The 16064-nt window shown below is 45.4% G+C and overlaps 2 protein-coding genes across 2 annotated transcripts; both read left to right on the top strand.

Moving 5' to 3' along the window:
• Positions 1-437: 437 nt before the first annotated feature.
• Positions 438-5801, top strand: KIAA2013 (KIAA2013 ortholog). The gene is made up of 2 exons (XM_030963888.1): positions 438-1498; positions 2485-5801. The coding sequence occupies exons 1-2, from the start codon at positions 532-534 to the stop codon at positions 3342-3344; spliced, it is 1827 nt and encodes a 608-aa protein (XP_030819748.1). The 5' UTR covers positions 438-531; the 3' UTR covers positions 3345-5801.
• A 2919-nt stretch (positions 5802-8720) lies between these two features.
• On the top strand, positions 8721-14508 carry LOC115912368 (chymotrypsin-like elastase family member 2A). Its single transcript, XM_030963889.1, has 8 exons — positions 8721-8763; positions 8996-9084; positions 9883-9980; positions 10881-11009; positions 12291-12427; positions 13101-13246; positions 13767-13919; positions 14414-14508. Exons 1-8 carry the CDS (start codon positions 8721-8723, stop codon positions 14429-14431), a joined length of 813 nt encoding a protein of 270 aa, XP_030819749.1. The 3' UTR covers positions 14432-14508.
• Positions 14509-16064: the final 1556 nt, after the last annotated feature.

The raw sequence follows: 16064 nt of genomic DNA, 5'->3' as shown, positions 1-16064 counted from the left end.
AGGGCACCCACGGACACCGCAGAGGGAGCAGGGCAGGGCGGGACGGGCTTGGAGCCGGGGGGATCCCGGTGCCGGGGGTTCCGGAGCTGAAGAGGCTCGGAGCCGAGAGGGGTCCCGGTAACGGGAGGGGCCGGGAGCCGGCGGGGCCCCAAGAGAGGGGGGACCTGGAGCCGGGGGAGGGGTTGGAAACCGGGAGCTTGGAAGCCGGGGCGTTGGAACCCGGGGGTTTGGAAGCCGGGAATCCCGGCGGTTCCGGGGCTGTGCCACCCGGGGTTCCCGGAGGTTGCCGGCGGTTCCGGGGCCGTTCTCAGCCGGGTTCCCGGCGGTTCCGGGGCGGTTCCGGGGCCGGGCCGCGTCTCCCGGCCAAGCGCCCCCTGAGGGCCGGAGGGCGCGGCTGTCGCAAAGCGCCGCCAAGCGCCGCCAATCGCGGCGGAGCTGCCTGTGGCGCGGCGGCCATGGCGGCCTAGGGCCGGTGCGGCGGGGCCGGGGCCGGGAAGGGCTGGGCCGGGGCTCCCCCCGCCGCCGCCGCCCATGTGGCTGCAGCAGCGGCTGAAGGGGCTGCCGGGGCTGCTGTCCAGCAGCTGGGCGCGGCGCCTGCTGCTGCTGCTGGTGCTGTTGCTCGTCGCCTACTGGTACCTGGGCGCGGCGCGGGCGCGGGGCGCGGGGCGCGGGGCCGAGCCCTGGGGCCCCGCCGCGCTCTGCGTGCAGGCGGCCTCGGGTGCCTGGCGGGAGCAGACCCAGCGCGGCGATGCGCTGCCGCTGCCTGAGGAGGCGGCCGGGGCCGGAGAGCCCCCGGGGTTGGCGGTGGCGGGCAACGGGTTCCTGCTGCTGGACGTGTCGGCCGGGCGGCTCTGGGTGCGGCCCGCGGGGCCCGCTGCGGGCCCGCCGCTCGCCACCGAGTACCCGGCGCTGGTGCGGCTGAGGGCGCTGGGCGGGCGCGGCGAGGCGCGGGCGGCGCTGGCGGCGCTGCGGGACGGGGCCGTGCGGAGGTTGCGCTGCGTCCAGACGGGGCCCGGCGCCGGGGACTGCGTGACGGTGCGGGAGGAGGTGGTGGCCCACCGGAGCCGGCCGCACCTCTACCTGCAGCGCATCCGCATCGCGAACCCCACCGGGCGGGTGGCCGCCTTCGAGGCCTCGGCTCCCGCCGCCGCGTCCGCGCTGGGCGGGCGCTTCACCACCAGCCTGGAGAAGGTGGAGGAGCGGCAGTTCCTGCTCTCCTCGGGCCGCCTGCTGCTGGCCGGCAGCCCCAAGGTGGTGCTGGTGGTGGTGGCTGCCAAGAAACTTGTGAGCCGGGTGCAGGTCGCGCCCGAGTCGCACTTTGACGAGACTGTGCTGTCCGTGGTGTACACCTCGGAGCCCATCGAGGTGTCCAGGCTGGAGGAGACCTTCAGCAAGCTGAGGGAGGCAGCCAAGAAAGAGATGCTGGAGGTGATGCAGATGGGGGTGGAAGATCTTTTCCAGGAGCACCAGCAGACCTGGTCTGACTTGTTCATTTCAGGTAAGGGAAGTGATGCTCGACTTCCATGGGGTTGCTTCAGAGGGTGTCTGAAAGCTCAGTGTCCTGGGTGCTGTAAGGTCTCCAGAGGCTCTGGTCTTCCTGATGAGTTGTGGGATAGTAAAACAGTGTTTCTGGTTTGGAACCCAGCTTATCTTACACTAGAGTACACCTGACTATGTATAGAAAGTGATAGAAGAACATTTATAATCATTTTTGTGTGTGCTGCTTTTTGTGGCTTCAGGAACTTCACTGATTTGCCCTGCATGTCAGTTGGAAATAAAGTTGACCTGTAGTGATAGCATAAAAGACAGATTCTGCATGGAGATTAAGGGCCATTCTACAAATTTTCTTAAGATTTTAATGTCTTACATAAAAGAGTAGCTGACCAAATAATGTAGAACTTGTTAGTCTATAAAAAGATTATGTTCTTTTGACAGATCATTCTTGCAGAGTCATGATGACAGGCCTGTAAGGTATCTGTATATTAAATTAGCTTTGTCTTTAGTGGGAGCTTGGCTTTCAAACTGCCAAGTAGCAGAGAGAGTATCTTCTTAGATAAACACAAGGAAACATTTCACTTTTGTTACTATAGGACACAGAAACAACAGGAGCACTCACACTGCTGCTCTCAAGGTGAAGAAAAAGGGAAGTTTATTTTCTGACTCCAACGTTTATAGTTTTCTAAAAGTGACAGTGGATTGGAGGGTGACAGTGCCACCTCTCCAATGACACTGGACAAACCAACAGTCCATCAAATTTCTCTTCCTCTAGAAAAGAATGCAAAACAATAAGTTATTTACAGAAAGTGTGTGAGAAAGTTTGTTACAAGAATGTAAACATCAGAAAGCTTAGAAAATCTTTAAAAATCAGGGCAACACACTGGTGTTTTATGGATAAAGAACACCATATTGAACATCAGTGTGCATGTTTGATCTTCATTTCCTCCTAGTTAATTCCTGACTATTGGTTGTTTTCTTTCGCTGCAGGGATTGAAATGAGGAAGATCACAGATGCACATACCCCATCCAGTGAGACTGTCAACATGACCCTCTACTACGTGCTCTCAACTGTGCCAGCCCCCCTGCTGGACCCTGTCCTTGCTGGTGAGGACAGGGAGAAGATTGAGGCCAGCCTGAACTATGCTGACCACTGCTTCAGCGGCCACGCCACCATGCACGCCCAGAACCTGTGGCCACCCAGGCTGACCAGTGTCAGCCAGATCCTGCAGCTCTCAGACCTGTGGAAGCTGACTCTCCAAAAACGGGGCTGCAAGGGCCTTGTGACAGCTGGAGTGCACGGGCTGATGCAGGGAATGGTGCTTAGTTTTGGGGGTCTGCAGTTCACAGAAAACCACCTTCAGTTTCAGGCTGACCCTGACGTGCTCCATAACAGCTACTCCTTACGTGGGATCCATTACAACAAGGACTTGATCAGTTTAGCTGTTCTGCTGGATGCTGAAGGAAAGCCCTTCTTGCATGTGTCTGTGAAGTTCCAGGAGAAGCCTGTCAGACTGTATGCCTGTGAGGCAGGCTGTATGAACGAGCCCGTGGAGCTCACCTCAGAGGCACGAGGCCACACCTTCCCCGTCATGGTGACCCAACCCATCACACCACTGCTTTATATATCAACAGATTTGGTCCACTTGCAGGACCTAAGACACACACTCCACCTAAAAGCTATTCTAGCTCACGAGGAACACATGGCCAAGCAATACCCAGGCTTACCCTTCCTGTTCTGGTTCAGTGTGGCCTCCTTAATTACTTTGTTTCATTTGTTTCTGTTCAAACTCATCTACAACGAGTATTGTGGGCCCGGAGCCAAGCCCCTCTTCAGGAGTAAGGTATAAAACTGCTGCTTTTGGCTGCTGTCCACTGAGTGTTGTCAGCCTGATGTTGTGTCAGCTGTGCCTGGGCAGGCTCTCTCTTGGACTGTGAGGATTTTCAGCCTCCCTTGAAACAAGCAATCTGTGACCTCTTCTTGCAACAGGATTAGGGCAGGGATTGGAGCAGTGGGGCTCACAATTGTCAGAAAAGATAAACTCATCATCTGTTCTTAGACATTTGTGAGGCTGCAGGTGGAGGCAGACTCAGCTTTCTGTCCTTTTCCCACACATCAGTGTAGGACATTGCTTGTTTCTAGGCCAGCACTTGCAGTTGCCATGAGATGATTCTTGTTATCCAGTACCAGGAAGCATGTGAGAGAGCTGCTGTACTTGTCTGTACTGCTGTGTGGGGACCTGCACACCTGCCTGCCTGCTCTGAATGTGTCAGGTGTCCACAGCAGCACCCAAAGGCAGGCTGGTGTTGAAGGTGAAGCTGCTGACTTGGTGGGACTTGATGTAGGTGTTGATATTATAGACACTGTGCAGCCCTCCATCAAACCACACTTACACCAACATTTTGGGAGGATGCTGAATTGGTGTTTCTCCCAGTCAGACAAAATACAAAGCTGTGTTAAGGAAAGTACTGAGTGCTTTTTACTGTGAGTTGAAGGTTCTGGCACCAAGCTCTGGAGCCAGAGCTCCAAGCTCATCTTACCTGGGTGTAAAGAATTTCAAGTTGTTCTGAGTTGCCTTGGAAAACTTATTTGCTGTAAAAACTTAGCAGAGAATAGACAGTAGGTGCTTAGTACTGGGACTTTCTGATTGTGTGTTGATATGAAGGGGAAAAGCAAGACCAAGCTGGATTTGCTGTGTGAGCTAGTTGTGCTGTTCAGAGGCCTCCCTCCCGAGGGCTGAACTGAGTTAAATGTAGCTTTCATTTAGAAAAAAAGGAGATGATACTTAAACAGCTGTCAGAGGAAAAGTTCTAGCTATAGATTGTACTGTTATTCCAAATTACAAAATCAAATTTGATTTTGCATAGCTAAGGCTGAACAGAAGGTATTGAACTAAACTTGACAGCTGGTATGTAAGGGGTCTTTAAAGTGAGCTGGAAGTTTCCCTGTGAGCTCACTGGTTTTGTAATTTTGAGCACTGGAGATCAAGCCTGATCCCAAGCACATCTGAATACCTGTGATCCAGTAAAAGATTGAGTGGGAGCTGCTTGTAGCCAGACAGACTAACCTAGGAAGAGGTAGGATAGAAATGTAAATCAGACAGCTGCAGTTACAAGCCTCTGATCATGATCAGAACCTCAGTGCAAAGGGAGGAAGGGTTAGAAGGTGATGTCAGTTATTGTGTAACAGCCCTGAAATGTGTCCTTGGAATTATGTAATGGTGTCCTTTCACTGTTGTCTATCCAGTTGCCTTTGTCATCTCCAAGACTTGCCTTCTGCCTTTACCAGTGACTTGTTAACCCTTGCTGCAGGTGGCTGTCCCTGACTCTGCCCGCTGAAGTGCCCAGAGGCTGCACAGCCCCAGCGAGGGCTGACCTGGCTCCTCATCCTCCTGGGCACTGCAGAGCACACAGCTCTGCTGCCTCCTCTCAGCTGGACCTACTTCAAATGAAGGTGATGCAGAACTTGTTTCCAGAAACAGGGAAGAAGTGGAAGGCAGCTGAAGCTCAGAATCTGTAGCAGTAAGCAAGATAGATGGTCTTGAAATAGCACCCTGTTCCATTCCTTGAATGGGAACATCCCCTTGTCCAAGTGAACTTAGTCCTGCTTTCAGCCTCCATTTGCACAAGACACCTGGCAATATTGCAGCTGAGAACAAGGAGCATTTGAAAGCAACAATCCTTCTGTGCCTTGCTATTACAGGAATCTGAGACTTGGAAGGTGTGGTGATTCAATTGTTTATCCCAGAAGCTTGTGTAACAGATGTGTCCTTTCCCTGTAAGCTGTTCAGTTCCCTAGGAGTAATCTATTTGGTGAAAATACTTGAAGATAAACTAAGACCTTGGATATTTTGATCTGTTGGGTTTTTTTTATTCTACAGAAAAATAAAGGATAATGATTCCCTTCTGAGAGTTAACTAGAAAACTTTAGTGTAACTTCCTTTCTGGTATACAGTTTGTAATTTATTGCTTGGGGGGAGGGGGAGTATGTTAATTTTTCCTCCACTTCAGTAACAGTCAATTGAACTGTCAATATCTAACAGTCTTAACTGCCAATAAGTTCTGGTAACAAGTTTTTCAGCCTTTATGACTGTAGAGTGCAAAATCAATTTAATGGAAGTGTTTTCTGGATATGCACTTGGAAATGCTGATCTACACGTTTCCTATTCCAAGCCTATTGAGACTTTGTGCATTGATTTGTTTTGGCTATGGGGGAAGACACCCCACTTTCTAGTGACTTACAGGTTGTTTGGTTTTAAAATACCAAAGCTGTTGTTTCTAAATAAAGATCTTTCAGTCTAATCTGATTGCTGAAGTGTGGTTGGGATTTTTGTTGGTTTTGTGTCTCTTCTCTCCTGCTGTTGCTCCCCACCCAGTTGAGATAAGCAGGGCTTTATGTTACATCTGTGGCCAGTATTGACTGCAAACTCAGTGTGGAAAATATATAAATGGATATAAGACAATTTGGAAGGCACAACAAGTGACAAAAACACACAGGGTAAAGCTCATCTCCATTTCCTTGCTCAGTATAACCTTGTTCTATCCTGAGGAATGAAGGCCAAGCTTTACTTTGAAGAACCCAGGGAATCATCAAGCGGCAGATTTAACAGCCGCCCAGCAAGTAATAAATTTGGCACAGTTGGTGGTCCCAAGATAAAACTGGGTCAGGATTTAACTTCAAATTTTCAGAGGGGTTACCGTCTGGTTGCAGATGAAAAGCATCCCTCAGGAGAGCAGATTTCAATGTCTAACTTTTCTGCAGACAATTCCATTTACTAATTAGTACAGCAGAGTTACTGCCCTTCAAGGGAATAAAGACAGGGAAGCAACAGAGTCCATTTTCAGTTGTACACAGGTACATTGTGTGCTGAGGGAGATATTTACTATTTGCTTTAACAGAACATACCAGAAACTCCTTCTCTTTCTCACCAAAGTTCCATGAGCTGCTTAGTTTCTGTGAAATATCTGGCATGAAGATGATAAGAGCTTGCAGGGGGCTCTTTCCAAGCCAACATGGTATCAGCTGGAGGCTGAGCCATTTGATATTTCCTGGCACAATTGCCAGCAGCCTGACACCCATGGAGTCCAAGGAAAACTGTTCAGGCCTGGAAAAGATGGATAAGCTACCATTGCATAAAGCATGAACAGAACAAAAAACAAAACAGCTTTGAGAATGTTTTATATTAAATACATTAGGATTCCTATGAGAATTTCCTCCATAACAAAATAACTGTTTCAGAATTCCTCCATGAAGAAGGGGAAAGTGTTTCTCTATTTACAGTATGCAAGAGAGCAGGTTATATTTGTTTACATTAAATATATTAGGATTCCTGTGAGAATTTCCTCCATAACAAAAGAACTGTTTCAGATTTCCTCCATGAAGAAGGGAAAAAGAAGCAGCATTTCTCTATTTACAGTATGTAAAAGAGCAGAAGGTTATATTTGTGACATGCAGAAATGCTTAAAGAACTAAACAAAATTCCGCATTTACAAGCACACAACAAACAAAACAAGTTAAAATAGTAACTGACCATCTGAAATTTATACTTTTAGTTGGAATTCATGAAAATGATGGTGACTTGGAAGTTAAACTGAGCAGCATAATGTTGTTTAGCTGATAAATTCAGACACTAAGAAATGAACCAACAAATTAATGGAAAAAAATTTAGCATCTCAATTCTGCACTGTTAATCCTGGTTTCTGCTTTTGTCAGATAATAAATACAAGATGCCAGAACAGAGTTTGGTTGATCCAATTTGCAGTTCAAAATGCAGCTTCCTCAAGTGCTATTGTCTGGGTAGGAAAATACATTCTTGAGAAGCAGATAAAACAGCAAAGCATTCTATATTTCTGCCTTCCACATGTGTGCTCCAGGCATCTTTCATCCAGCTACTGCTGAATGGGAGCTCTGGAAATCAAGTTTTTTGCTGCTTATTAATCCTGATATTAAACATTAGATTTATTTCAGCATTTTTGAACCCCTGGTTTGGTGTCTGTGTTCAACACAACTCTGGTTGTAAAACTGACATTATGATATTTGTTTCCATTCTAGTAAGTTTGTTCTCTATGAGTGTCCTGGTTTATGGGATGGAGATGTTTGTTTTTCAAATAAGCAACAACAGTTTCTCAGTGGTTGGTGGATGGAAAGGTGACAGAGGATGGAAAATTCCTGTAGTAGAAGATAAAAAGAAATAGAAAAAGAAAAAGAAAAAAAAAAAGGGACAAGGGAAAGCATTGATATCTAGTCACTGATCTCAAATGTCAGTAATGAATTAGGACAGTTCTTTTTGTGGCAGCATCTCTGGAGTGGTGTAAATTCCTGCTCTTGCCTGCTTTGTCCTGTGGATAGAAGTGCTTTGCTCTTCTCCTTAACACGCTCACAGTGTTTTATAGTTCTGCTCTGGGGGTGCACAGGCTCATTTGCAATGCTGCAGGGAACCCTGTTCTCTTCAGGGCTACTGATCTAACAAAGGGAAATAGGAAAGGAATGGAGTCTGACCCACCACAGCATACCAGGAATTCAGCTTCATCATGGACAGCTGTTTCTTTGTATGGCTTGAAGTATTGCTTCAAAGCTTGAAGTTCCACTTCAAAGTGGTTGGAGTCTGGTTTGCTGAAGAAGTCTGGCATGCTAAAGCAGATTGCAACTTGATCTGGGAAAGAAAATACAGGTTTCCAGTCAGTACAATGTGGTAGATACCATTCAGTTACACACAAAACAAACCAAAACAAAACAAAAGCAAACCAAGACCCCAAACCAAAATAAAATCCCAAGGAGCTGTATAATTGTACAATAGCTAAGGTAGGAAGAGAGCCTGTAGAGATCAGCTAATGCAACCCCACCAACACATCCAAATCTATCACTGTCCCAATAGATCAGAACTTACTGCTGGCACATCATCAAGTGTTAGAATAATTAATTTAACATTGTCCTTCTGTGAACACCTTGTGATGAAATTTCAAGGCAATGGAAATGCACACAGCTGCTACAGATAATAAGCGTCTAATTGAGAATTATTTTTAACTAAGTTGTTTATATAGCCTGTATCCAAGGTCCACCTAAATGAGGATTTTGTGTACATAAAGAATTATTCCACAGTGATACAAGTTTTCCATTAGTATTGGAACAGCTCTGCATTTAAAGTAATGTGTTCCAGAAATCAAGGACACCATATAAAATGGCATGGAGTTGAGCCTGCAGCCTACAGCACCCAGGAACTGGCACCATGCTTGGAGTCCTCTTTGCTGTGTTAGCTCTGGCCTCTGCAGGTACGTGTCCAACTTCTGCTTTAATTTTAAATGATCAAGATAATTAAAATGTAAACTCTATTTTCCTTTTTTAGACAAACTGAACATTCTGCACCAAAGGAAAAAATACAGCAGAGGATGTTCATTGCAAGGGTCTCTTGAAAGAGTAACTGAGTGCTGTGCTATTTTATACCTTACGGATATTTTTTTAAACCTACTTTCAAAACACACATCCTATTTGTATGTCTTCTAGCCTTTGGCTGCGGGGTTCCTGCCTACCCACCTCTTGTGTCCAGAGTTGTTGGAGGGGAAAATGCAAGGCCATACAGCTGGCCCTGGCAGGTTGGTGATTCTGTGCTTTCCCTGGAACAGCTGAGGCTGACCAAAACCACCTCTTGAATTCCATTTGATGCATCTTGCCTGACACCTTTTGACTCTTCTGCTCTGATCTATCCTAAACTTTCCAGTCTTCTTAAAAAAAGCTCTGAATGTGCTGCATTTTGCTGGTAATGTGTAGGTGCACAGTTTGTGGTCATTGGGAGTGGGGCTGCTGCAGAGCCTCATCCCCCTTGGGCACAGCTGTGAAAAGCAGGTGAACAGCAGTGAAGGCAGTGAGCCATGGAGTGCCCAGGGACTGACAAACCACCAAAGGGAACAGAGGGGTGCAATGCATGGACATGAGGGGGATAAAATGTTGGGCTAAAGATCAAGAGGCTTGAAGCTCTCTATGGTGTTACTCTGTATGGGCAGATGCTTGAAGTCCTCTGATGTGGAATGATGCTACTGTGTGTGGGAGAAAGCTTAAATCTTTTGAAATTGTGTATTGTGGCCCTACTGACATGGGAGAAAGCTTAAATCTTCTGAAATTCTGTGTTGTGGCCCTACTGACTGCAGCATGTGCTGTGACAGTCATGCAGGCTCTCATTTTAAGTCAAGTAGACTCGGGCTATTTAAGCAAGATGTATTTTAAAAATCAAGCTTTGGATGATAGGGAAGGAGGGAAAACCTTTCTGTGGCCAGCAGCTGGGAACTTCAAAGGCTTCCACCATCAGCAAGTTGTGTTCTGGGTGCAGGAACAAAGCACAGTGATGAAAAAGGAGTAAGTAAAAGCCTGAGCCTTACTTGGTTCCTTGATCCCAGGTCTCCCTTCAATACAATGCCAATGGCAAGTGGAGTCACACCTGTGGGGGAACCCTGATTGCCACCAACTGGGTGATGACAGCTGCCCACTGCATCAGGTGAGTAATGAAGGTAAATCTGACCCAGGAAGCAGCACATGAGCAGGAAGAGATGAGTGAAAACCATATCAATGCCAGTTCTCCCTTTCCCAGTTGATAGCTCTGAGTTTTGCATCATATCTTTTGATTAAAAGTCAGGAGAATGATATCTCTTTATTTCTTAATGTAAAAGGGGAAAAAAACCCAGTTACTTGAATTATATATTCTTCATTTCCATAAACAAACTACAAACATCTTTCTGTTTTCAAGTTGCTATTAAAATTCAGCTGTGTTGCCTGTTTCTGTAATATATGTCAGTGAGATCCACAAGCTAACTAATCAATCCACTCCCTGAAGAAATAATCACAAATATTTTGAATATACCAATCATTTTCATAAACTCTTCATAATGTGTGGCAGTGTAACAAATAAATAATCAGGTACAACAATGTCATTGCATCATCCAAGCTGCTTCCACAAATACAACCCCATTTTGCTCTGGTAGCATATCGTTATTGTAAATTAATTTGTAGCAAATGTCATCATATGAAACATGAAGGATTGGCTGCATGTTATTATTATAAATCCTGCATATTATATCTGCCACAGAGTTATTTATTATTGAAGCTATCAAAAAAAAGTCCAAATTGTTGCTGCATTGAAGAATGTGAGCTGAATCCTGCAGAGATTGGAGGCACCTTGAGTTTGCTAAAGAAGCCTTGAGCAGGAGTTGAGAGGACAGCTCGGAGATGAAATGATTATCAAGTCTAGAACACAATCTTTGCCCTTAGCAAGTCACTGGCTCAGCTCCAGACAAACCCTGCCTGTGAGGAGAGATTACAGTCAAGGGTGTTCTTATTGAATCTCTCAGGAGTCAAAGGTGCAGCTGCATAACTGAGTGTTCATCCTTTTCTTGCCCAGTTCTACTCTGACCTATAAAGTGCTTCTTGGAAAATACAACCTGGCAGCTCAGGAAGCAGGATCAGTTGCAGCTTCTCCAGCAAAGATTATTGTTCATCCCTACTGGAATCCAAACAACGTTGCCAATGGGTAAGCGGGTGGAAGGTATTTTTTCAGTTTTTAGGTGGAGGGTAAAAATCGAACTGCCTGAATCCCACCCATCTGGAGTTTTGGTAATTAAATTCATGTTTAGAGCCTCCTGCTACAGTGTCCAGTTTCTACCTTCCCTCTCAGAGAATACAAAGCAATTAACAATATTGATTTCTTACTAATTAATAGTGTTTCCAGAAGCCATTTCCATGTTCGTGCTTGGGTCAGAGGCCGTTACATGCAATGATATCTCTTGTACAATGAAAGGGAATGAAGCATTTTATACAGCAGTCTTTGAAGCCCTCCTACCAGCAGCAGAGACCCAGAATTATGGATGATTAATATCCATGTGGCTGAAGGATTCCTGTGTCCTGCTGCAGGCTAAGGGCAGTAACAAAGAAATCCCCTCAGTTCCAGTCCTTGGACTGAGTCCTAACTTGGTGAAAAATAAAATATAAAAGACAGCTCTCTTCCATCAGGAGTACAGGCAGTTCTGCAGGGAACAACCTCCCAGTCCATGAATTTCCCATGAATCGCTTTGGGGTGCAGAATCTTTGCTGTTTGTGCACTGCTCCCTTTGCTCCCTTGCTTCTCTTTGGAATAGGCCTGTGGTGTTTGTGAGGTCCCCAGGACGAGATGAGAATCTGACTCTGTGTTCTCAGAAGGCTGATATATTATATTATATTATATTATATTATATTATATTATATTATATTATATTATATTATATTATATTATATTATATTATATTATATTATATTATATTATATTATATTATATTATATTATATTATATTATATTATATTATATTATATTATATTATATTATATTATATTATATTATATTATATTATATTATAATGGTATACTAAAATTATACTAATGAAAGGGAAGGATACATCAGAAGGCTTAACAAGAATGATAATAAAAACTGGTGACTGACTCCTCAGAGTCTGACACAGCTGATGGGGATTGGTCATTAATTAAAAACAATTCACGTGGAACCAATCAAACATTCACCTGTTGGCAAACAATCTCCAGACCACATTCCAAAGCAGCAAACACAGGAGAAACAATCAGATAATTAATATTACATTTTTCTCTGAGGTTTCTCAGCTTGCCAGGAGAAGAAATCCTGGCAAAGGGATTTTTCAGAAAATACCACGGTGACATAGGCCAGGTCCTGTGTAACTGCTGAGCACTCAGGCTGTTGTTCCTTAACCCATTTTGCAAACCTTTTCACCCTCCCTTTCTCTCCCCCGACGTGTGCACGTGACCACAGGTACGACATTGCTCTGATCAAGCTCTCTCAGCACGTCACCCTGAGTGACCACATCCAGCTGGCCTGCCTGCCCCCTGCCCAGAGCGTCCTGGCCTCCAACACTGCCTGCTATGTCACTGGCTGGGGCAGACTGCAGAGTGAGTACTTGGCTATTTGCAAAACCATGAAATTAAAAAAAAAAAAATCACCTTTCAGAAGTTCCTTCTCCTCTGAGATTGATGGCAAAGATTATTAATGGTGCTCAAGATCCCCTCAAAACTCAGTGTAGTGAGGTAGTTTATTATATTAGGCCCCACTTCACTCACACATTATGATTTTTCATTTTGAGATTTATTTTCCTTGTAACAGAGCTGGTAATGCACCTGAGGGGCCTTTATTGAGCTTTTAGGAGCTATTGTAATGCAAATGTTAATAGTGCATTTGCTAATCCCAACACACCTGATGAATATCTGAAGGCACACAAGGGAATAGATGTGAAGGAAATCCCAGAGTTGAGCAGAGGTGTCATCTTGGCTCAGGAGGCAATTCCTTGAGGGATAAGTAAATTGCAAACTCCTGAAAATAGAGTAGCTCTTTGTTTCTCTAACAATGAGACGTTTTTTAATGGAATGCAAATTTTTAGTGAGTGAGGGTGTATATGAAAGAATGGAACCAAGGGACATTCATACCTATAACAGCTTCTCCTTTAATGTAGCCCCTATGGAGTGCTTTACCTGCAGTGATGGTACCCAGGCACCATTTAGCAGAGCAGTTTTATTCTCCCTTCAGCGCCAGCTGCCACCATGACTCTGTGTTTCTGTTCTCTCCCAGCTAATGGACCCCTTCCTGATGACCTGCAGCAAGGCCTTCTGCTGGTGGTGGATTATGCCACCTGCTCCAAACCTTCCTGGTGGGGAACGACTGTGAAACGCACCATGGTTTGTGCTGGTGGGGATGGAATCATCTCCAGCTGCAATGTAAGTCCACTCTCAGGGCTTGGGTTTAGATTATTGAATGTGGGATCCCTAACAGGGGGAGAGAATGATGCATCTGACTCCATCTTATCAGAAGGCTAATTAATTACTTTATTATACTATATTATTCTATATTATGTTACATTACATCTAAACTGAATTTGCTAAGCTCTTAACTCTGCACACACTGCACAGAATCTCATGACTGTCAGTGACAGTCCTGACACACACACACACATCTGGCCCTGACAGGCCAAGGAAACAAAACCCCATCACTGTGGGTAAACAATCTCCATATTGCATTCTACGTTTGCACAAACACAGGCACAGCAAATGATAAGAATTATTTTTCCTTTCTCTGAGGTTCAGAGAATGTGAAACCCAGAAATATCCTTGGGAAGAGCTGTGCCTTGCTTTTGTCTGTGAAGAGAAATGTGGCTACACAGGACAAACAGGGAAGGAAAGGTGTAAAAACCCCACAGAGGAGCTGCTCACACTCTGATTCTGTTCCCCTTCCTGCCAGGGTGACTCTGGGGGCCCACTGAACTGCCAAGCGGCTGATGGCACGTGGGAAGTGCACGGCATCGTCAGCTTCGGCTCCTCTCTCAGCTGCAACTACTACCACAAACCCTCTGTGTTCACCAGGGTCTCTGCCTACAACAGCTGGATCAAGCAGGTGAGCAGCTGCTGCAGGAAAACCTAAAAAACCAGGGTGACATCCAGACACTTGGCTGTGCTGGGGCTCTCTCACTGGGATTTCTGCCCCCTGCTAAGGGAGCTGTGTCACTCCTGATTCAACCGTGACCAACTCAAAGTATCCTCCTCTGAAACAGATATCAAATTTTTTTTTCACTTATTCAAATAAGTTTTGATAGTAGGAATGCATTCTCCCTTTATCCTAGAGCTTTGTGGTGGTCATAAAGATTTACCATATATTTCAGAAGTGATTACTCAAATTTGCATTCATCAATGCACTGATTGTTGCAATTGCATCCTAAAAGGTAGCACAAGTCTGGAATATCAAACATCTTTTAATTTAATATAAACTTTGACTGAGAAGCAAAAATCTTATTTCACTTATTTAAATCCTGTGACTTGGACACAGCACATACTGTTCACAAATTCCTGCAGCTCATGATCTGATTTTTCACTTGTTTTATATTTTTGTAGGTTATGGCAAGCAACTAATCCACTGAGAACTGGATGAGAGATACCAAATGACCTTCGATCAAAAAAATCTGTGAAATTACACTTTTAACAACACAATTATTAAACCAAATGCTAGTGAAATAAACTGTATTTTTTGCAAGATGAAAACAAAATGTCTCTGTCATTTTTTCCTGACTGTTGGCAAGCCCAGAGCCTGTATTTGCGGATAACACTGGGTGTTTTCCCTGTCCCCAGCCTCGTGCTGGAGCTTGCAGCCTCACCTGGGGGAAGGTGGGATAAAAGGGAGTTTGCACCCTCCAAAAATGGGAGAGATCCCAGGGGAATGCCCCATGGCCTCTCCCTTTATTGGAATAAAGCCAAAAGGACTCCTCTGTCTCCTTTTTGGACATAAACCTCTGGTGTTTGTGGATTAATTTTCCTGACACCTATCACTTATGTTAGACAGTCTGTCTCTACTCTAAACCAATCCAGAAGTGTCACCATCACAGCAGAAGATGGAGGACAAGAAGGAGAAGGAGAAGGACAGGACATGCCCAGATTCCTCCATCTTGCCTCTTGAACCCCCATTCTAAATCCCCAAAATTCTGCTTTTTCACCCTGTGACATATTAACCATCACTCTACTCAAACTCTTGTGGCTTGTAACTCTTTACACAAAGCTGGGAATTGTTTCCATGGGCTAAAATCAAAGGCACAGGTGTTTGTGACCCCTGCCAGGGTCTGGGATCACACAGGGCAGCCAGAGGGATGTCCTGGGTTCTGACACCCCTCTGCAGAGGGTGGGCACTGGGAAGAGTCAGAGCATCGCCAAACACCTGCAGGGGCTCGGGAGGAGGTGCAGAGAGGAGCTGCAGGGCTGGAGGCAGCAGCAGGAGCCTGAGGCTGTGGGTGGCACTCCTGGGAGCTGGGCATGCCCGGAGGGAAGGCAGCAGAGGAGCCCGCAGGTCCCTGCAGGTGAGTGTGATGCTTTTGCAGAGAGATTTTACACCTGGCATCTCTGAGCTGGCAAGGGCAAGGCGTTGTATTTGTATTGCACTAAGTAGTTATTTAGTTGTTTGCATTGGGTGTTTGGTAATTTGCACTTTTCATCACCTTCCTTAAGATTTGGAGAGAAGTATCACGGAGAATAAAACCACAGAAAATGGTTTTATTAGCTTTTTTTTTTTCTCACAGAAAAGCTGTATCATTCATCTGGCTTTTCAGACCAGAGTGTGCTAAGGAAGCAGTCTCTTAAATACAGCTTTTCTTTTAAAATTAATAACGGGAGGAACAAAATAAAATATATCTTTAAAAAACATCCAGATAATGCATGCTCCTATTGCTTTGTTTCAGAATGCATGGGAATTTTTAAATATCACTGCAAGATCCAGCTGTGGTTTCAGGAGCTGGAAGAAACACTCAGGATCAGACAATGCCACTGTTTTTTAAATTATTTTTTTAATTCTTTTTTTTTTTTTTTTTTTTAGGTGTTTTCCCTCCTCCAGTGCTGGTGGTAGAAAAACAGTTCAAAGGATTTTGGCAGCCTGCATGGTGTCCCTCTGCAGCCTCCTCGGGGCCATTTCTTTTGATTTGAGCAACAGCTTGGAAATGTGGAAAAACACAGGCAAAGCCCTTCAGGAACTTGCCTCCTGTGAAAAGCTTTGGGCTGCTCA

The sequence above is a fragment of the Camarhynchus parvulus genome, chromosome 21, assembly GCF_901933205.1.
Source record: "Camarhynchus parvulus chromosome 21, STF_HiC, whole genome shotgun sequence".
Taxonomy (NCBI): domain Eukaryota; kingdom Metazoa; phylum Chordata; class Aves; order Passeriformes; family Thraupidae; genus Camarhynchus; species Camarhynchus parvulus.
Note: the sequence above shows the minus strand (reverse complement) of the source record. Positions and strands in the feature narration are given on the sequence as shown.

Bases quoted from the DNA above. Each gene is read 5' to 3' on its own strand.
- KIAA2013 (XM_030963888.1), top strand. From the start codon at position 532: ATGTGGCTGCAGCAGCGGCTGAAGGGGCTGCCGGGGCTGCTGTCCAGC. The intron at 1,499-2,484 runs GTAAGGGAAGTG...CTTTCGCTGCAG, and splicing joins GTCTGACTTGTTCATTTCAG to GGATTGAAATGAGGAAGATC.
- LOC115912368 (XM_030963889.1), top strand. From the start codon at position 8,721: ATGCTTGGAGTCCTCTTTGCTGTGTTAGCTCTGGCCTCTGCAG. The intron at 11,010-12,290 runs GTAAGCGGGTGG...ACGTGACCACAG, and splicing joins CCAAACAACGTTGCCAATGG to GTACGACATTGCTCTGATCA. The intron at 12,428-13,100 runs GTGAGTACTTGG...GTTCTCTCCCAG, and splicing joins TGGCTGGGGCAGACTGCAGA to CTAATGGACCCCTTCCTGAT.